This window comes from Mya arenaria, chromosome 3, assembly GCF_026914265.1.
Source record: "Mya arenaria isolate MELC-2E11 chromosome 3, ASM2691426v1".
Lineage (NCBI taxonomy): Eukaryota > Metazoa > Mollusca > Bivalvia > Myida > Myidae > Mya > Mya arenaria.
In genome coordinates this window covers 90,858,771-90,882,404 of record NC_069124.1, presented here as the reverse complement: position 1 = coordinate 90,882,404, position 23,634 = coordinate 90,858,771, and the positions used below count along the sequence as shown (strand labels likewise).

The 23,634-nt window shown below is 38.4% G+C and overlaps 2 protein-coding genes and 1 non-coding gene across 3 annotated transcripts; 1 reads left to right on the top strand and 2 right to left on the bottom strand.

Annotated features, from left to right (window-relative positions):
• Positions 1-2,671: 2,671 nt before the first annotated feature.
• Positions 2,672-2,753, bottom strand: Trnas-aga (transfer RNA serine (anticodon AGA)). Its single transcript has one exon. It is a non-coding gene; the product is annotated as a tRNA-Ser (tRNA).
• A 3,173-nt stretch (positions 2,754-5,926) lies between these two features.
• LOC128229257 (uncharacterized) lies at positions 5,927-9,053 on the top strand. Its single transcript, XM_052941050.1, has 4 exons — positions 5,927-6,084; positions 7,083-7,167; positions 7,320-7,542; positions 8,459-9,053. Exons 1-4 carry the CDS (start codon positions 6,061-6,063, stop codon positions 8,709-8,711), a joined length of 585 nt encoding a protein of 194 aa, XP_052797010.1. The 5' UTR covers positions 5,927-6,060; the 3' UTR covers positions 8,712-9,053.
• On the bottom strand, positions 8,780-18,256 carry LOC128229258 (methylmalonyl-CoA epimerase, mitochondrial-like). The gene is made up of 6 exons (XM_052941052.1): positions 18,150-18,256; positions 17,258-17,311; positions 16,940-17,047; positions 11,443-11,502; positions 10,962-11,048; positions 8,780-10,167 (listed from the first exon to the last, which is right to left on the bottom strand). Exons 1-6 carry the CDS (start codon positions 18,186-18,188, stop codon positions 10,015-10,017), a joined length of 501 nt encoding a protein of 166 aa, XP_052797012.1. The 5' UTR covers positions 18,189-18,256; the 3' UTR covers positions 8,780-10,014.
• Between the last annotated feature and the right edge of the window lie 5,378 nt (positions 18,257-23,634).

The window sequence follows — 23,634 nt, the reverse complement described above, 5'->3', positions numbered from 1 at the left end:
AAGTTTAATAATTAATTCCGTTATATTTCATAATAGTTATATAAACCTAAGTTGAGAATGAACTTCTTTGTGAGATTTATAAAATGATCATAATAACTAACAAAGTTTTGTGTGTCTATAACATAAACATATCATTGTTAGCATTGGATTACAAACAAAATGAACATTAACAGAAGCTTTTGGACACAGCTTATTCATATTTTTAATTATATTATGATACTGAGAGTTATGTATATTCCATCCTTAACCAAAAACAGAACAGAAGAATTTTTTTCGTTTTAAACAATTCAAACACATATAGTCAATGAAATAGGTAAAAATTGACCCTTGATCATTTGTAAACGTAATTTATGCATAAATAGTCAGCGATTGGTATAATAATTGGTGAGTTTAAAATACTCACTGCCCAGCTGGTATTCAATTCCTAGCACCTGTGAGTTCAACGGGTTATTTCGAGTGGTATTCCGTGGAACTGACGCAAAGCAAAGGTGAACGTGTGTGTTCAACACGTTATTTGGAGTGGTATTCCGTGGAACTGACGCAAAGAAAAGTGTACCTGTGCGTTCAACACGTTATTTGGAGTGGTATTCCGTGGAACTGACGCAAAGAAAAAGTGTACCTGTGTGTTCAACGGGTTATCTGGAGTGGTATTACGTGGAACTGACACTAAGCAAAAGTGTACCTGTGAGTTCAACACGTTATCTGGAGTGGTTTTCCGTGGAACTGACACAAAGCAAAAGTGTACCTGTGAGTTCAACAGGTTATCTGGAGTGGTATTCAGTGGAACTGACACAAAGCAAAAGTGTACCTGTGAGTTCAACAGGTTATCTGGAGTGGTATTCCGTGGAACTGACACAAAGCAAAAGTGTACCTGTGAGTTCAACACGTTATCTGGAGTGGTATTCCATGGAACTGACACTAAGCAAGTGTACCTGTGAGTTCAACAGGTTATCTGGATTGGTATTCCATGGAACTGACACTAAGCAAGGGTAAACGTGTGCGTTCAATACGTTATTTGGAGTGGTATTATTCCGTGGAACTGACACTAAGCAAAAGTGTACTTGTGCGTTCAACACGTTATCTGGAGTGGTATTCCGTGAAACTGACACTAAGCAAAAGTGTACTTGTGCGTTCAACACGTTATCTGGAGTGGTATTCCGTGGAACTGACACTAAGCAAAAGTGTACTTGTGCGTTCAACACGTTATCTGGAGTGGTATTCCGTGGAACTGACACAAAGCAAAGGTGAATGTGTGCGTTCAACACGTTATTTGGAGTGGTATTCCGTGGAACTGACACAAAGCAAAAGTGTACTTGTGCGTTCAACACGTTATTTGGAGTGGTATTCCGTGGAACTGACACAAAGCAAAAGTGTACTTGTGCGTTCAACACGTTATCTGGAGTGGTATTCCGTGGAACTGACACAAAGCAAAAGTGTTCTTGTGCGTTCAACACGTTATTTGGAGTGGTATTCCGTGGAACTGACACTAAGCAAAAGTGAACGTGTCAGAGTTCACCACGTTATTTGGAGTGGTTTTTCCTTGGAACTGACGCAAAGAAAAAGTGAACGTGTCAGAGTTCAACACGTTATTTGGAGTGGTTTTTCCTTGGAACTGACACGAAGCAAAGGTGAACGTGTGAGTTCAACACGTTATTTGAAGTGGTATTCCGGGGAACTGACACTAAGTAAAAGTGAACGTGTCAGAGTTCAGCACGTTATTTGGAGTGGTTTTTCCTTGGAACTGACGCAAAGAAAAAGTGAACGTGTGAGTTTACCACGTTATTTGGAGTGGTATTCCGTGGAACTGACACGAAGCAAAAGTGAACGTGCGAGTTCAACAGGCTGTGGAGCTGACACTAAGCAAAGTTCAAATCTCCCTGGCGGACGATGTATTGAAAGAAATGAATGAATGAATGAATGACCAAAGTGTTGTCTCATCTGCCAATTAAGCTGTGCAATATTGCACAAAACGCTGTGAAGATATGAATTAAAAGTGCTAATTAGATATCTGCTATTAACAGTTTTGCAAGTTTTTCATACAACGTTCGATCTTTAAAATGTAACTTATATTCTAATATTCGGTATTTCTCATGTAAAGACGGGGCCCGTCGAACGTACCGGCTACGACAAAGAATGGTAAAAATTATACTACAATTTATAGGATCATTCATTTTGGTAATTCGGAATATATCGGAATATAATCAAAAAAATTACTGTAAACTGAGATTTGGTATTAATTTCTTTCTGACTAAAGGATAGCCCGACCTTCATACAAACCTTAATTGCAGGACGCAACCAGGACTCGATGTCAGTAAAGAGGTGGTGGAGGGGGGGGGGGCGGGCGTATATAACTTAGGGGGCGAAACCTGATGTTTTGGGTATTCTGGGCATATTTTATCACTTGTTTTCCTATATTGAAATAAAAATGTTAACTTGGAAGATTTGGGGTGCACCCCCCCCCCCCCCCATCCTGAATCCGCTAGGGAATCTGTCAAGTTGTATCTCCGTGTTAAATTATCCAATGATTTAAGCAGTAACGTACAATAACGAGTAGTTTTTAATTTATAGCCTGTGTTGTGTTCGATTTGAAACTAATACTAATTTAACAATGGAATAAAAAGACTGTACATCTAAATGATTTTAAAAATCAAAAAGAAAAGAAAAAATATTGCGTTGTCGGCAGGATTCGAACCTGCGCGGGAAGATCCCAATGGATTTCTAGTCCATCGCCTTAACCACTCGGCCACGACAACTTCATGTCTAACGATAATGAAAAGTTTTATTTAAAAAAGGTTTATAATCCGATTCACTTGCATACTAAAAAATGGTCAATAATTTATCTCTTGAATTTATTTAAAATTGAAATTTGAAATAATTTTGTCCAACTACGTTGCAAAAAGAGTATTTTTTCGGCAGAATATATTCAAAAAGTGTGAACCAGAGCTCGGGTGTTTCCGGCGAGATGTTGGTCATTTCCGTAAAAGAGGTTGACTTAAACCATTATTTAAACAGATTAAAACAATCAACGCAGCGGTTTCTTCCCCTTTTTAATTGTCATTAAATAGACATGAATATTATTATTATTATTCAATTCAATTAAAATTCAATTCAATTCATTATCTATATTTCATCCAAGTGCTGATGATTATGAAAAATAAAGAGGAAAAGAATCACAAAATTGAAGAACATAAACAATTGATTAATACGATAACAAATATTCATACATGTAACACTAAATACAAGGTAATCAAACTCTTCAATATCAGGGCATGTTTTACAGCATGATTTTCTAGCTTAATATATTCAAATACACTCCATTTGGTATCTGATATTATGTCGTAATTGTAGTGCATAATATGTATGATTCGCCATAATATTCTATATTCGAACCCGTTACGTACATTTTTCATGGCAATCCTCAGTGATTTTTTCGGAAGTGGAATGGAATTCAGAATAAAATATAAGTACAGAATACAATATTAATGACGTTGAACAAATCAGTTATATACAAACACAAATGTAACTATTAATGGTGAGAAAAGTATGTTGTCCATTCCGCGTCCATTCATTGTACTGTAAAAAACACCTGTTACCACGATGTTACCCTGGAAAGTGTTTGTCTTTAAAACAATGTCCATAGAAACATGCTAACGGAACCGCGACACCCTCCCCCCTCGTGTCCCATGGACGAATGTATTTCTTACAGCCACTTCTACTCGTGCAACATTGACGGAAGTGTACCGTCAACCTCATCCCGGCTTGTGCACCATAAACAGATATTGTTTCGACAGCCACCTTCCCTCGTGTACCATGGAAGGTTGTGTTCCCCGAATGTCCGATGTCACGAATGTGTTACCAAAAACCTAATTCCCTCGTGCGTTTGGACCGGGATGTGTTCTCGATAGCACCCCCCCCCCCCCCCTCGTGTCTCATAGACGAATGTGTTCCCAACAGCCTCCTTCCTTCGTGTCACGTGGACGGATGTGTTCATGGAAGTCGTGATCCCGTCAGACTCGATCTTTTCTGTATCTCTGATAAACAGATGTGGTTCCGAAGGTCTCATGCCCTCGTGCCCCAGGACGGAAGTGTTCCCAAAAGCCTCACCCCTTTTTGCCCCACGGCGTAAGGTGTTGTTGTTTTTACAGCCTCCTCCCCTCGTATCACATGCATGGACGGGTGTGTTCTCGATAGTCTCCCCCCCTCTTGTGTTCCATGGGCGTAGGTGTTTCCGACAAAAAAAACTCCTCCCCTCGTTTTCAATGGGCGTAGGTGTCCCCGACAACCTCATCCCCTCGTTTTCCATGGGCGTAGGCGTTCCCGACAACACATCTCCTCGTTTTCCATGGGCGTAGGTGTTCCCGACAACCTCATCCCCTCGTTTTCCATGGGCGTAGGCGTTCCCGACAACACATCTCCTCGTTTTCCATGGGCGTAAGTGTTCCCGACAATCTCATTCCCTCGTTTTCCATTGCCGGCGTAGGTGTTCCCGACAACCTCATCCCCTCGTTTTCCATTGCCGGCGTAGGTGTTCCCGACAACCTCATCCCCTCGTTTTCCATTGCCGGCGTAGGTGTTCCCGACAACCTCATCCCCTCGTTTTCCATGGGCTTAGGCGTTCCCGACAACACATCTTCTTGTTTCCCAAGTGCGTAGGTGTTCCCGACAACCTCACCCCTCGTTTCCCATGGGCGTAGGCGTTCCTGACAACCTCATCCCCTCGTTTCCCACGGGCGTAGGCGTTCCAGACAACACATCTCCTTGTTTTCCGTGGGCGTAGGTGTCCCCGACAACCTCATCCCCTCGTTTTCCATGGGCGTAGGCGTTCCCGACAACACATCTCCTCGTTTTCCATGGGCGTAGGTGTTCCCGACAACCTCATCCCCTCGTTTTCCATGGGCGTAGGTGTTCCCGACAACCTCACCCCCTCGTTTTTCATGGGCGTAGGCGTTCCCGACAACACATCTCCTCGTTTTCTATGGGCGTAGGTGTTCCCGACAACCTCATCCCCTTCACGGTGCCCAGCGGTCCAAGAAAAGTGTTTCAGACAGACTCCTCCGCTCGTGCCACATGACCGGATTTGTTCCAGTCAGCCCCTCTGTCTCGTACCTGATGGACAGATGTGTTCTCGATAGTCTGCTCCCCTCGTTTTCCATGGACAGAGGTGTTCCCGAACAGCCTACTCCCCTTTTGTCCCACGGACAGATGTGTTCTCGATAGCCTCATCCCCGCCCCGTTTTTACTCCCCTCTTGCTACATGGGCGTCGAATTTCAGACAGCTCACTCCCCTCGAGTTCAATGGGCGGAGGTGTAAGGGACACCCTCAATCCTTCGTGTCCCACGGCATTAATATGGTTCCCGACAGCCTTCCCTCGTACGTACCGATGGACGGATGTATACTCGATAGCCTAATCCCCTCGTTTTTCAAGGGCGGAAGTGTTCCCAACAGCATTCTCTCCGCATGCCCCATGGACGGATGTGTACACGATCTCCATGGACGGAGTTGTTACCGACACCCTCCTCCCCTCGTGCCCCCTTGGCGGAGGAGCTCCCGATGGTCTCCTCCCTTGTTCATGGTCCCATGGAAGGAAGAACTCCCAAACGGAGGTGCTCCCGACAGGCTTCTCCCCTCGTGCCCCATGAATGGAGGAGTTCCCGACAGCCGGCTCTCTCATGTCCAATTGACGGGGGAACACCTAGAAGGAAGTGTTTCCGACAGCCTCGTCCCTTGTGCACATGGACGAGGGTGTTCCCGCTATTGTAGCAAAATAGAATAGGGCTTAACTTGATTAGTGTAAATTAAATCAATTTTGGAAAACAGATACTAGTAATCCGAGCTTATCGGCAAATATATCTATTTTCCAATTCTGGACGTTCATTTTGACATGTAATATTGAATATTAAATATCAAAGAATCGATTGGTTGTAATATTTTGTCAGCAAATCCAATATAAGCATTATATTCGCTTTTGATCCCGTTAATTGAAAACAAACTGTGAAGTAACAGTTTATTATGGCTTTATTCAACTCTGGATAGTCTTCCCACATGGGTACGCTCACTACATGGACAATCGTCGTAGAATCATAGTAAGTCTTTTTGCAACACAATTTTAAAAGCATCTGAACGACAATTTAGGATAATAATTAATGGTAATTACATGTTCTAGGCTCTATCGCACCGCGAGTTTCCTATGCATATATTTTTCTTTATTTTGATATTCAGGTTTCAAAAATCACTTTATTCAAAACAAGTGTATTAAGGAATAGAGCTGAAGGGGTGAATACTTATAAATTTTATCTGGCACAAAAAGTATTGAAAATCTGTCAGTAGCCATAAACGCTTCGTGTCATTCAACTGAAATGCTTTCAAAAAAAGTCGTTTCTTAATTTTCTTTACGAAAACAACCCATTTTATTTAAAATAAATTCCGATAGATATAAATGGAACATTGAATGTATTTTCATAAAAGAGCAATATAACAAATGAAAGTTCCGTCCATTAAATTTTAATTAGTCTTAACACAATGTACTAGAGATCCACATTGGTGCAAGTTGTCAGAGATGGATATCACTTTATATGTAATTTACCTATCTCTATATTTGACTTTTATTTGTTGCTTTATTAATTATAATACAGGGTTATACATTGTAATTATACATATTAAGCAATATAAATGAAAAAGGTAAAATGTCGTACCGGCTCGCCATTGTGTATATGTTGTACGGTACAACTTGACAGTAAATGCTGCGAAACAACACCACAGGGTTGGCAAATTCATTACAACAATCGTCAGTTTAATGTAACCGGCGTGCAGGTATGAAACAAACCAAGTTTCATATGGTTGTGTTTGAAGGGTATAGATCGTCATTGTGCAACATTGATCGATTTTCAACTGAGATTAAAGTCATCGAAGAGTGAGGAATATTTTGCTGAAATAATAACGCAACGCATGTTCGTTGTTTGTGCTACGAACTTAGTTATTCATGCCGGGAGTGTAAGCAATAGTATGTTTCATTCAATTTAGTAGCTTTGGCTTGGTTAGCAAACAATAATAGTTAATTATATTATTATTTTTCCACCACCAGAAATCTGCGCCAACATTGAGTTGCCTGCCGCGACTCGATTCTCGTGCAGACAGACGCGAACTCATATCACCAGGAAGACGACAAGGTCTGTGTTTTGGAAGAATATGTTTCATTAATATTCATTAATATCATGAAGATAACTTTATTAAAAAAATAAGTATATATATATAACTGAAATTCCGACCCTACACACAAAATGTCGTTTCAAGTCAACTTATAATAAAGATCGCACTGCAGCAACAGCAACGCTTCGACGGGACTTCTTCCGGAGACTTGATGTGTCCTCAAAGGCCGACGATGAACGGAAGCGCAAAATGGCAGAACTCCGCAGCTACAAGGCCTACCTTGACAGAGTGAAGTTGTTATACGATAGTACCCAGATACACAATCAGCTGAACCGGGACGAAACACTCACAAATGAGCATTTAAATAAAGGCGTTCTAGATGAAGTAACAAAACCGTACGTACACGCTTGTTGTGTGTGTAACTGTGTACATGTTTGCTGTGTGTGTAACTGTAAACACCTGTGCTAGGTGTGTAAGTGTACATGTTTGCTGTGTGTGTAACTGTGAACACTTTCCGTGTATATGTGTGTTTGCTGTGTGTGTTTTACTCTGTGTGTGTATAACGGTGTTGAAGTTTGCTCTGTGTGTCCAACTGTCTTCATGTTTTCTGTATGTGTGTAACTGATTTGCACATGTTTGTGTTCATGTTTGCTGTGTGTGCTTTACTGTGTACATGTTACCGTCGACATGTCTATGTGCACCATACTACTGAGCATCTGGTCAAAAAACACTTAGTGCTACTACGTTTCTGTTAAGTTAAAACACTTTTATGCTATAAGGATTTATCAAATGTGTATGTGTGTCCATGCTGTATGAATGCAGGAGGGCATGTGAGCAGATTCCATGAAGCTCTAGCGAGTCTGCTTACCCTTATGCGTTCATACTGTATGAAACATGAACAAATGCAATAATTCGTTAATTTTACATTTTGAATGGTTATTAATTACCATAAAAAATTGGTAGAAACGTATTTATTGAGTATATTTAAAAAACGGGATACCGACGGCATATGTGTGTATACTGAAGTAGAGGCTGATAATTAACATCGATCATTGGTTAAATGACGTCGCGCTATTCCAATCAGAGCCAACATGATAGTGAAATTTACAATGACGTCATAACCCATTGCGGGTTATTCACTATGGACGTCAAGATTTCTATGTAAAAAGACTTGGCGAATGTACAACTACCTTGCATGTTTTAGTAGAACTGTACCTACGTTATCTGTAGAAAACACGACATAACGATTTCATTATGCTTTGATCATGTATTTTCTATCGTGGTAATCAATCAAATCGTCCTTGTTTACAGAAATCTGCCTGAGCGTCTTCCCGTCTGTGTTACTGTGCGTGTTGGTACGTCTCAGCCACGGGCTGACCAGACAGGCGACCTACGCACGGACGCTCCACTCTTTTACACTGTCCGCCGGCTGCAGCGGGGCCGACCGACCAGGACCGCCGCACGACATTTCTTCATCGGTCGGGACTGGGCGTCAGAGAGAATCTCCATCGCTCATATGAACAAGCATGCGCCAGAAATCGACAGGAGAGCTTGGATAGGCTAAACGTAACATAAGCTACAGCCCTCATTTACGAAAAGCATGGGGACTTGTGAAAACTTCTTAAAAAGATATAAAAAGGCAATATTTTATTGGGAAAGTAGTTTAAATAAAGAATATATAAATATATAATACAAATAACGAAAATGCCTTGACAGTGAAAAATTTACGTATTCGCATTAATGTTGCCATAATAATAACAAACATGTAGTGAATTTTCAGTTGGTAAAAAGTAGGGATGCAAACGAATATTCTATCGAAATTTTGGTATTCGAATGTAAAAATCGGTATTCGAATATTCGTGTTTTTTGTTGAATAAATACAAAAGTAATAAAGATTTTGCCTGCAGTCGCTTTCTTGTGTTTAAAGTTAGTATGTCTTGTTTTTACAACGATTGGCCCAAAATACCCGAGGCGTGAACGGAATGACAATACACTGCATTCACGTCATATGCACATCCTCGAGTCATGTATAGTCTCTGTAATCTTAAAATAACTGGCTAAAGCGTGGACTGGTCTAGTGCTAACATACTTGACAATGCTCCAAAACGATAATCTAAGTGTAGCACTCGCTGAATGGACAAGGGCCAAGTGCGAGTATAAAAACTTAAAAATGCTTATAGTACTAGTTCCCGAAATGGTTTGGTTTTTCTGTAGCTAAAGTAAGTAAAGGTCAATCCCTGAGCGTAACTGCGAGGTAATTCACAATATCGAATATCAGACACCCAACTCGACGAGTATTGTGTTAGCGCATAACGTCAACCGGGGAGTTACGATCTTCGCTGATATATCTTCGTCTTGTTAACAAAACAGAACGCAGTGTAATCAAAAATAATCGATTTTGATTGTGGTTTGTAAACAAATAAATTGCTTTATGGTGTTTTTTTCTTAATCTCTGATAATGGGGAATTTCGGAGGCTTATTTGGGAAAAACATGGTCCGACGGTAAATGCTAAGACAAAGACGAGTAAAAAGGCCCTGTCTATATCATAGCGAACAGTTATTGTTTACTACAACTTCTAAAATGTTCATTATGGTAATCGAATATTCGATCAATAAAATACTGAATATAAGAATATCAAGTTTACCATTCGTTTGCATCCCTAATAAAAATAAATACAATTTGTGGAATAACTCATTAACACTTTTATAGTTTTAAAAACGCATAATAAGAGCTAGCTATGATAAGTAACAACTAGACAAACAATTATGTATGTACCAGCTATACTCATGGTGGGTACCACACTACTAATCTCGGCACAGCACACTGTGCGTGTATCCCTGTACACGTGCCACATGTCGGGCAGGTCTCACACCTCCTCGAGCTCCACGAGCGTCCCGTTACAGTCCTTTGGGTGAAGGAACACCACCGGCTTCCCGTGCGCTCCGATCTTCGGCTCGGCGCTCAACAGTCGGATGTTCCTCGATTTCAGATCGTCCATGGCTGCCTTGATGTTGTCAACCTGCAGATCAACGTACCATAATTTCCAATATCTTGCAACTTTTACCACTTAATTTTTTTGTGACATCTTTTCTTTATTGGCGTTTTTGTAGTTCAAATATTTCAAAAACTATCAAGCATATGCCTATGAAAATTGCCATTATAAGAGTTGATATACCAGGGATATTGTCGAATGGTTCTGCGGTTATTCAAAGAAAGCACTGTTCGCCAAAGGCTCCTTTATGAACAGATTTCCTGAACTCGTTGAATAAAATTTTGTACTATATGGGATCCTAAATATCTTACAAAGTGGATTAAAAGCCACCATGAAGGCACATTTTGCTGCTGTTTCAGTTGATGTAATCAAATATAAAACTTTTCTGGAAATTGGAAAAACATATTTAAAGTTGACATTTTTGAACTTTATAAGAATCTAAAATAAAAGGATTTGAATCCGGTTACTCTAGGTCTGCAGTCGGTGACATATCCATTACAACACTGGAGACAGATTTAACTAGACGGTTCTATGTAACATGTAGAGACAATTTGATATCGTGGAGTTATAAACGAAAATTGTCAACATCTGAATGTTCATTGTTATTGTTAAGTGTTGTCTGAACACATTTTAAAACAAAGCTATCATTTTGGTTGAAAGTTTTTTCTATGAAGTAAGATGATTATAAGTAGCTTTCAATAGGCCTTATTTAACCAGTCTAGTTAGAAAAGATGCCATGTAGATTTACGCTTTAATAGCAAAGACTCATTTTAAGACTGTAATATCTCCCATCTGAGTACTAACAAAACCATTCAAGTTACCTCAAGACAAATATGATGCATTCCACCGCCTTTGTTCTTATCCAGGAAATTCTGGATTGGGCTTTTATCACCCATTGGGTTCAGCAACTAAAAGTTAAGACATATTTATAAATAAATATATGATATAGCATCTAATACTTTGAAACAGCAATAGTGTTTCATTACTTTAGAGCAACTTAGCACGTTGGTGGGTTAACAACCAGCCCGTTTTTCTCAATTGCCCAAGGACACAACCGAAAACAAATTTATTTCAGATTATATGGCCTTTCTACATGAACATGGGAATATATATTGTCATTGTAAACATGTTACTGCAAATTTCTCGCTTGACGCAAACCGTCATGACGATGCATCAAGACTAAGGCTGTGGCAACGCCATGACGACAAGCTAAAATGAGGGAGAATGGTATTTTATAAATGGTAATGAATGAGATGACAAAAAAAAACCTCAACTCATCAACCAGCAAAGGATGTGCCTTACCTCTATTTTGGTGTCTCCAAGTTCAACAAACACTGTGTACACTCCATGATCGGGCTGAGGCTGCAAAGGTCAGATTTTAATTGCTTATTTATGTACCAATATCAATAGCCAATGTACCTATCACTATAGCCAATGTACCTATCACTATAGCCAATGCACCCATCACTATAGCCAACGTACCCATCACTATAGCCAATGTACCCATCACTATAGCCAATGTACCCATCACTATAGTCAATGTACTCATCACTATAGCCAATGTACCCATCACTATAGCCAATGTACTCATCACTATAGCCAATGTACAAATCACTATAGCCAATGTACCCATCACTAAAGTCAATGTACCCATCACTATAGCCAATGTACCCATCACTATAGCCAATGTACCCATCACTATAGCCAATGTACCCATCACTATAGCCAATGTACCCATCACTATAGCCAATGTACCCATCACTATAGCCAATGTACCCATCACTATAGCCAATGTACCAATCACTAAAGCCAATGTACCTATCTCTATAGCCAATGTACCTATCACTAAAGTCAATGTACCCATCACTATAGCCAATGTACCCATCACTATAGCCAATGTACCAATCACTAAAGCCAATGTACCCATCACTATAGCCAATGTACCCACCACTATAGCCAATGTACCAATCACTATAGTCAATGTACCCATCACTATACCCAATGTACCCATCACTATAGCCAATGTACCCATCACTATAGCCAATGTACCAATCACTAAAGCCAATGTACCCATCACTATAGTCAATGTACCCACCACTATAGCCAATGTACCCATCACTATAGCCAATGTACCTACCACTATAGCCAATGTACCCATCACTATAGCCAATGTACCCATCACTATAGCCAATGTACCCACCACTATAGCCAATGTACCCACCACTATAGCCAATGTACACATCACTATAGCCAATGTACCCATCACTATAGTCAATGTACCCATCACTATAGCCAATGTACCCACCACTATAGCCAATGTACCTACCACTATAGCCAATGTACCCACCACTATAGCCAATGTACCTACCACTATAGCCAATGTACCTACCACTATAGCCAATGTACCCACCACTATAGCCAATGTACCCACCACTATAGCCAATGTACCCATCACTATAGCCAATGTACCCATCACTATAGCCAATGTACCCATCACTATAGCCAATGTACCCACCACTATAGCCAATGTACCCATCACTATAGCCAATGTACCCACCACTATAGCCAATGTACCCATCACTATAGTCAATGTACCCACCACTATAGCCAATGTACATATCACAGTAGCCAATGTACCCACCACTATAGCCAATGTACCCACCACTATAGCCAATGTACATATCACAGTAGCCAATGTACCCATCACTATAGCCAATGTACCCACCACTATAGCCAATGTACCCACCACTATAGCCAATGTACCTACCACTATAGCCAATGTACCCACCACTATAGCCAATGTACCCACCACTATAGCCAATGTACCTACCACTATAGCCAATGTACCCACCACTATAGCCAATGTACCCACCACTATAGCCAATGTACCTACCACTATAGCCAATGTACCCACCACTATAGTCAATGTACCCACCACTATAGTCAATGTACCCATCACTATAGTCAATGTACCCACCACTATAGCCAATGTACCTACCACTATAGTCAATGTACCCATCACTATAGTCAATGTACCCACCACTATAGTCAATGTACCCATCACTATAGCCAATGTACCCACCACTAGAGCCAATGTACCTATCTCTATAGCCAATGTACCTATCACTAAAGTCAATGTACCCATCACTATAGCCAATGTACACATCACTATAGCCAATGTACCAATCACTAAAGTCAATGTACCTACCACTATAGCCAATGTACACATCACTATAGCCACTGTACCCATCACTAAAGTCAATGTACCCATCACTATAGCCAATGTACCCATCACTATAGCCAATGTACCCATCACTATAGCCAATGTACCAATCACTAAAGTCAATGTAACCATCACTATAGCCAATGTACCCATCACTATAGCCAATGTACCCATCACTATAGCCAATGTATCATCACTATAGCCAATGTACCCATCACTATAGCCAATGTACCAATCACTATAGCCAATGTACCCATCACTATAGCCAATGTACCCATCACTATAGCCAATGTACCCATCACTATAGCCAATGTACCTACCACTATAGCCAATGTACCCATCACTATAGCCAATGTACCCATCACTATAGCCAATGTACCAATCACTAAAGTCAATGTACACATCACTATAGCCAATGTACCCATCACTATAGCCAGTGTACCTATCTCTATAGCCAATGTATCATCACTATAGCCAATGTACCCATCACTATAGCCAATGTACCTAGCCAATATACCCATTACTATAGCCAATCTACCTATCACTATAGCCAATGTACTCATCACTATAGCCAATGTATCTATCTCTATAGCCAATCTACCCATCACTATAGCCAATGTACCCATCACTATAGCCAATGTACCCATCACTACAGCCAATGTACCCATCACTATAGCCAATGTATCATCACTATAGCCAATGTACCCATCACTATAGCCAATCTACCCATCACTATAGCCAATGTATCATCCCTATAGCCAATGTACCCATCACTATAGCCAATGTACCCATCACTATAGCCAATGTACCCATCACTATAGTCAATGTACCCACCACTATAGCCAATGTACATATCACAGTAGCCAATGAACCTACCACTATAGCCAATGTACCCATCAATATAGCCAATGAACCTATCACTATAGCCAATGTACACATCACTATAGCCAATGTACCAATCACTAAAGTCAATGTACCCATCACTATAGCCAATGTACCCATCACTATAGCCAATGTACCCATCACTATAGCCAATGTATCATCACTATAGCCAATGTACCCATCACTATAGCCAATCTACCCATCACTATAGCCAATGTATCCATCACTATAGTCAATGTACCCACCACTATAGCCAATGTACATATCACAGTAGCCAATGAACCTACCACTATAGCCAATGTACCCATCACTATAGCCAATGTACCCATCACTATAGCCAATGTACCCATCACTATAGCCAATGTACCCATCACTATAGCCAATGTACCCATCACTATAGCCAATGTACCCATCACTATAGCCAATGTACCAATCACTAAAGTCAATGTACCCATCACTATAGCCAATGTACACATCACTATAGCCAATGTACCAATCACTAAAGTCAATGTACCCATCACTATAGCCAATGTACACATCACTATAGCCAATGTACCCATCACTATAGCCAGTGTACCTATCTCTATAGCCAATGTACCTTTCACTATAGCCAATGTACCCATCACTATAGCCAATGTACCTAGCCAATATACCCATTACTATAGCCAATCTACCTATCACTATAGCCAATGTACTCATCACTATAGCCAATGTACTCATCACCATAGCCAATGTATCTATCTCTATAGCCAATCTACCCATCACTATAGCCAATGTACCTATCACTATAGCCAATGTAACCATCACTATAGCCAATGTATCATCACTATAGCCAATGTAACCATCACTATAGCCAATGTACCCATCACTATAGCCAATGTACTCATCACTATAGTCAATGTACCCATCACTATAGCCAATGTACCCATCACTATAGCCAATGTACCAATCACTAAAGTCAATGTACCTATCTCTATAGCCAATGTACCAATCACTAAAGTCAATGTACCAATAACAATAGCCAATGTACCCATCACTATAGCCAATGTACCTATCTCTATAGCCAATGTACCAATCACTAAAGTCAATGTACCAATAACAATAGCCAATGTACCCATCACTATAGCCAATGTACCAATCACTATAGTCAATGTACCCATCACTATAGCCAATGTACCAATCACTATAGTCAATGTACCCATCACTATAGCCAATGTACCTATCTCTATAGCCAATGTAAACATCACTTTAGCCAATGTACCAATCACTATAGCCAATGTACCCATCACTATTGCCAATGTACCCATCACTATTGCCAATGTACCCATCACTATAGCCAATGTACCCATCACTATAGCCTATGTACCCATCACTATAGCCAATGTACCAATCACTATTGCCAATGTACCCATCACTATAGCCAATGTACCCATCACTATAGCCAATGTACCCATCACTATAGCCAATGTACCCATCACTATAGCCAATGTACCCCATCACTACAGCCAATGTACCCATCACTACAGCCAATGTACTCATCACTAAAGCCAATGTACCCATCACTATAGCCAATGTACCCATCACTATAGCCAATGTACCAATCACTATAGCCAATGTACCCATCACTACAGCCAATGTACCCATCACTATAGCCAATGTACCCATCACTATTGCCAATGTACCCATCACTATAGCCAATGTACCCATCACTATAGCCAATGTACCCATCACTATAGCCAATGTACCAATCACTATAGCCAATGTACCCATCACTATTGCCAATGTACCCATCACTATTGCCAATGTACCCATCACTTTAGCCAATGTACCAATCACTATAGCCAATGTACCCATCACTATAGCCAATGTACCCATCACTATTGCCAATGTACCCATCACTATAGCCAATGTACCCATCACTTTAGCCAATGTACCAATCACTATAGCCAATCTACCCATCACTATAGGCAATGTACCCACCACTATAGCCAATGTACCCATCACTATAGCCAATGTACCAATCACTAAAGTCAATGTACCCATCACTATAGCCAATGTACCCATCACTATAGCCAATGTACCAATCACTAAAGTCAATGTACCCATCACTATAGCCAATGTACCCATCACTATAGCCAATGTACCCATCACTATAGCCAATGTACCTATAACTATAGCCAATGTACCTAGCCAATGTACCCATCACTATAGCCAATGTACCTAGCCAATGTACCCAACGCACCCATCACTATAGCCAATGTATATACACTATTATACACCACAGCGATGATGCTTATATTATTATCAAACCTGAATGAGAATAATGTATACCTTTAACTATAGCCAATGTTCATATCACCTTAGCCAATGTAAATATCACAGTAGCCAATGTTGACCACAACACTACAGCCAATGTATATCTTTCAACAGATAGCCAATGTATACCTATCACAGTAGCCAACGTTTACCAATTACTATATAGCAAATAAATGCCTATCACTATAGCAAATGTATACCTATCACAGTAGCAAATGTATACCTTTCACTATAGTCAATGAATGCCTATCACCTAAGCTAATGTATACCTATCACCATACCCAATTTATCCATACCACTATAGCTATTGTACATACATCACTATAGCTAATGTTCTTATCACAGTAGCCAATCTTTTCAATGGATTTTATAACTTACATGTTTTTCACTGACTTTAGCTCCAAGAACATCTCTGTATAATGCTGCAGCTTTTTCCATGTCCGGAACTGCTATGGCTATATGATTGATCTTCCCAATGTTCCATTTCTATATAAATTATATATGATTATATATAATCAAAATATGGTTTCATTGTATATTCTACAGGAGTATGTATTATTTTATTTCTTCCCTTGTCATGAACTCAATACTATTTTATCTGTTTTATTTATAACATTCATCTAAAGGCATAAATACTTGTCATTGTCTTCTTGCATAAATACTTGTTATTTTCTTAAAAAAATAAAGCATTCAAACCTGTAAAGCTGCTGGGCTAGAATGGATTGCAGCTGTCTGCATTGGCACATGTCTCTGAAATAAATGTAATATAGCTCATTACTTAGTACAGGCATGTGTTGGTCAAACCAGGAGCCTGTTACACATTTTTTAAACATGGAAAACCTACTAACTGGAACTTCACCAGCTGGATGGGTTGCCTGTCAGTGAAGACTATTGTTGTCTAACCAAATTTAATAGCTAATTTAGTGTAAAATTGGTCTCTACGACCTTAATTTTTGAAATACTGACATAAAAATCATTCTGTGGTCCTCTACTGTCCATAAGGATTTACAACTGAGTTAGCATACTGTGGGATCAGGCATCTTTGATATATTGAGTGGAAATCATTTTTCTATAAAAGGTCACCATGTCCTTGAACTTTTTGACTTAGCAAGAGTCATGACCTAACCATGACAAATGTGCACCCATTTATATGACATTCCACCTTATTCATGGAAAGTTCACCATGTCCTTTGACTGCCAGTTTGACCTACTGACCCAAAAATCTATAGAGCTCATTTAAGAAGTATGAGTAATGTTCCATTAAAGTTGGCGAAATTTATCAACAAGTCACTATGTATTATGATCAGTAACTTAAATTGATGTGGTAGAGATACTATGGAGTGTCCACCTGTGGACGGAGAGGTCGTGGGTTTGCTCCCCACCAGATGCATTAAGCAATATGTGATATATTTCTTACTGAATTTACTGATCATACTGTACATAGACAATTATTATGTGTACAAATTCTAACGCTGGATATAATACATCTTTCACACATTACATTTACAATACAAAAAAGACATGAGCAATAGATATTCACGATCTTACAATAATAGAATTCTGATTAAAAAATAATTAATTCACGTACCAACAGCCTTGTTAACGGTCTTAACATCTTGAAGGCCATTCTGTGTGTTTACGTTTTTTCTCAGGGGAACCTTGACCTTTTCACACTATATCTTCTTTTAGAGATCGAGCATTGCATTGAACCGAAAGAATAAACAAAAAGAAAATCCAATATTGGCTGTTTCAACATCTTGCTTGTTGTTGGATTTTATGGGCGCCCGATGATGTACCCAGGCGTCGGGGCTAAACATTAACTTTTCAAAAATTATTTAAAATTTGAAACCGAGTAAAAGATCTTTTTAAGCAGTTGATGATAGCTTGCAGCGATATCATTATTCAATACTTATGTGAAAAAACTGCAGAAACAAGCTCAGTAGCAAAAAGTTTAAACATACACCCGGTTTAATGGCACTGGGTAGACGCCAAAGACATAGAAACAAAAATCACAAACAAGAAACATGGAAGAACAGCACAAAACTCCAGAAACAGCACAGTGCGTACATACTATATATAAAAAACTAGGTATGTTTATCAAGGATTGTTAGGTACCGCCTTGGAACGGTCAGTAAAATGTAAATTTTATTGGGGGTTTAAACCAGTTTACAACTGTGCACAAACCTAACTCTTATCCCAACAATCCTAAATAAAGAAAAAGCGTATAAGATAAATCTTATCAAAGTATGCATTAACTTTAGGATACTTAATAATAAAACAAATATTAATAAACTTATAGGTAAACTCCAAGTGTTTTTATGATTAGAGATACCAACTCTATCTGCAGACGAACGACCACAATTCAGAGTGCCTAATGCAAAAACTTTCAAAGATACAATGCAGTCATTGTTTGAAACTATGAGCATCACACACAGTCTGCCTTAAAAAAATAAAAGGTTTAAAACGGTTTGATCATAGAGTTTCATAATAAAATGCATCACTGTACTAAAACTGGGAACAAATAAAGAAAGCATTATTAAAAATAAAAGCGACATATCAAAATGATAACCTATGTAAAATATTTAAGCCTCTTAGATGACAGCTCTCTTTTTTACAGTATTAAATCATAATTGGATAAAATGCTCGCCTGCTTTATTCTTTATTGTAGTTTTTTTTATATTATATCCGAATAATGCTGAAAATATTTGAGCAACTATTTTAAAAACCGTGCTATTTCGTGCTCCAGGTGATTCTAAAATGCCATCAAAGCATATTTTTTAATGATGTTTCATCATTAAGAAAGAAGCCTGGAATATAATTTAGAATGATAACCTCGTGCTTCTTACTTTGACCATTTGTTAACGTTAACAGAACACATTGATCATGTAGGGCAACGACTGAAACTTTAATGCATCCTAATTCTTTTACCCCGGGGAAAGAAAGTGTATTAAGATAAACTAGCAAATGATGTGGTTTCCAAGTCCAACCCTGCATCTTTTTCTTTCAAAATACTTGTACCAAAGGTAGGACCTATTTTAGGCATAACACAATCTGATATGGTTTCGAGTTCCGTGGTCCGCGACATGTTCATACATGTAGCTGTCCTTGTGCAGAAGTGGATGGATTCTGCCAACAGGGAAATAAAGACCGACACAGATTGATCTGCTCTTTGCCTTTCTCTTGGTTTGTCTTCTTTACAACGTCAAGATATGATGAGCGGTTCAGTGGTGTGTTCAACACAGATTTATAAACATCGATTTAAAAATAATCCGGTTGTATAACGCCACGACATGTTTTAATCCGAACTAAAAACCTCGCGGACTATGGGGTATGCAGAAGACAAGAGAGCTCACAAAATGAACATAGAACCAACCAGCCATACTTGTGAGCAGGCCAAGTTGTAGATGTTTTGCATTATATCCGTAAACAATGTTTCAAAATATTTTCGCATAATTGTTTTAAGTTATATTCATGTGACCCTCTTATCTTATATAAGCCACTAGCCCAATTTCAAATTCAAGGTAGCACAACCCTAACATAATGAAAGCCTCCACTTGAAACTCAGTTTTAATGCTTTAGCTTATGTTGTTAAGCACAGGACTACGAATCTGTTGAGGTTTTCAAGGTACTAGTAGTTCTAATCCAGCCAGATGCACAATTGTTTTGTTGTTTTTTTCTTATTCTTTGTTTTCATTAGTTAACATATTTACAAACGTTAAGATTGTATTTTTCATTAAAAAGTATTTAAATACAATTTTACACATAAATATTAGCTCCTGTGGAGATTGTATAACTTGCCGGCACGGCTGAAATAGGTGGTTGGGAATTACATAACTATTATTAAAGAACAGGTCATGAGTATTTCTAGAACTTGTTTTTTTTCCTTTTTAACATCGATGTTACAATTTTACGCGGGCAAAACAGTATGTTAAACTTGACCTACCAATTGGCTATTTCAGTACAGTATGATTATATTTGTTGGTGATGGTAATCATTAATGTATTACTTCTGAAAGCAGATATATTTCTTGTTACTCTGATACCAAATTATTACCAAAATAGTGAAAAATAAAGGATTGTTCTTGTCTCTCGGGTGATGTCGTTTTTATCGACAATTCTGAAATGGGGGTAGGGTAATTCAAATTTAAATAAAATTGTTATTTGACGATAAATTTCTTTTAAATTTTGTTTTTGAATCCATGAAATAATACACATTAAGAAATTATCAAGCTGATCATAGTTTGAAATGGTGCCCATTAGGGGTGTGCTACCTTGAGTTCAAGGTACTGTACCCTGTGTTGTATTTTTTCATACTTTTTCAATTGAAGTGGTACCATGCATAACAGGCAAAACAAAACCACACGTTAAAAATGATCTCTTCACAAAAAGCTGGATGGATTTCAAAATAATTTCATAGAAACATATATTTGGTGATGTTCTTTGAAAACATAACGACTTTTAAGTACTGTTTGCGTGTTAATAAAAATGGCCATTAGAGGGTGGGGCTGTTTTTTCTTGTTATTCCACATGTTTGACTGCAGTGAAATCTTTAAAAACCCTGAAACCATTGGCCCATGCATTTCAAAGAGGTTTCACAGAAATGTTCCATGGACGGACTAATATATGAATATAACGAAGAAACATACAAAAGTACAAGTAAATAACAATATAAAAACATTGGCTACAGGACTGTCCAAGAATTCGGCACGGTACCTCTGGGTATGTGAAATCGACTGCGCTACTGGGGAAATACATGTTCATCCATGGGATCATTTAAACAAATTTTCGTAATCAGCTATTTGGCAAACAACAGATGATGGTGAGGCCTAAGTAAATACGTTTTTTTTTAATTCCTGAATAAAATTAAATGAACTCGACAAACCTGAGAATACCCCTTTAAGCCATAGCAATATATGACGTCGCGTGTCAGTTTGAAAAAGGTTTCAGTGACTTAACATGGAGGATCACGTGGTCAAAATGGACCAGTTATCATTATTATTGTAAAATAAAAATATAAAATAATTTCAAAAAAAATTAACGGACAAACAATTTTATAAAAAAAGAAACATAAAGATACAAAATAACGCATTTCTTAAACCGTTATTACAAAACATGTGGACACACTTAATGGGAATTTAATTATTTATCCCCAAACTTGTGGGCTACATTTTAATACACTGTAGCTTGGTTTATGAATCTTATGGCCCGATTATTCAAAGCTCAGAAAAAAGTTGCAGAGGGTTATTTTACTTATTTTGAATAATCAGATTTTTAAAAAATGGGTAAACTTGAAATATCTATGACAATTCATTAAATATAACCGTGTGAATGATATAATGTAGGAATTGTACATAACCCAACTATGCAAAATGCATGGCCGTATCATTGTTATATTACCTTTCTTTCTTGAAATTAATGTAATTTAGCTTTGAATTGAACTATTTAATGAGAATAACAGTGTTAGTATGATTACTTTTTTAACTTTTAAACGAGTAACTTCATAGTTTAAATATGAAGATTATAAGTATATAAAGTAATTAAGAATACGAATAAGCAATTATTAAGTAGATTAGATTATTAAGAATTTCAACTTTCGCGTGTGTTTAACGGTCTGTCTACTGCATCTCATCCGATACACACCCTGCATCAGATTTTACGTTTACAATGTGTCAGTCAATGAGGTTGTATTCTTTGACAGCTAGATAAATATTTTAATGACTCGCTATACATGTACTATGCTCACTCCGTCCATTCTTGATCATTAAAATATTATTTCATGTCATCCAACTATTACATGGAATTCTGTGCATTTAGAAAGTCACATGAAATAAAAAAAAATGTAGTGACGCGCTAAAGTTATATATTACTTTGAATTTCATTGCAAGTTCGTTATGGCCATAAACACGTTAGGGTCGCACTTAAGTTGAAAACCGGCTTACATTCAATATCCGAAGAACGCTTTGGTTCAGGGATCTCAAACGTGGTAGTATGATTGGTCATACCTGCAGATGACCATGTTAATTTGAGGCCATTTGATTAAAGGTCAAGGTCATTGTGACCGTAAGCTGAAAATAAGCACTTCCCTATCGGACTTGGTAGAGGTCCTTCAAACGTACCAGCATCCTGTTTTGACGTCAGTTGGTCAAACTTCAAGGTTGTGGTGACCTTGAGCTAAAAATCCGATTTTGTTGAATATCAGGCCATGGCAGCTTGATTCCTACAATGACATCTCTATTCTCACTGCTCTGTTTGAAATATGGTACAGCAAGAGCAATCACAGATTGCCATATCCCCTGCGGAATTAAGAACAGTATCAACTTCAACTGACGACCAAGGACATTAAAATTTAACAAAGGGCAATAATTCAAAACATACTGATTCCGAAGTTACAGTTTCTGTGTACAGCACTTTTCCTAAATGAGATTTATCTGTATATGAAGTTTGAAGTCAATACCTCAAAGCCTATTCAAGTTATGTTCCCGACAAAAAATAATTATGTAAATAAACAAAGGGCAATAACTATAAAAAATACTGCAGCCAGAGTTATGGTACCTGTGCATTGCACTTCTCCACAATGAGATCTATCTGTGTATGAAGTCTGAAGCCATTACTTCAAAGGTTTTGCCAGTTATGATCCGGACAAGATTGCCCGGATGCACATACATGCCTTCCATTACTATATCCCCTTCATCTTTCAGCAGGGGATAAAAACTTCTTCTGGGTATCAGTGCTTTACACAAGGCACACTTAAAAACTAAATAGGCTTTATTTGAAAATAGCTAAACCTCCTTGTTTCTTCTCACTGCCTGTTCCCACCTCTGCCTATTTAGCAATATCTAAAAGACTTCATTAAAATAAGTTAAGTATAGTCTACTTTCATGGATGATCAATATACATACATGTATTTATTAAATATATGCATGTACATAACATTTTTATTAAATTGCTGATCAAACACTTTATCAAAATCCATAATTATTGTACAGCTGTGTACATGTATGTTTATCAATAACAAATAATGTGCTCAGATAATTCAATATCTAGACATGTACATTTAATAGATAATAAAGAATC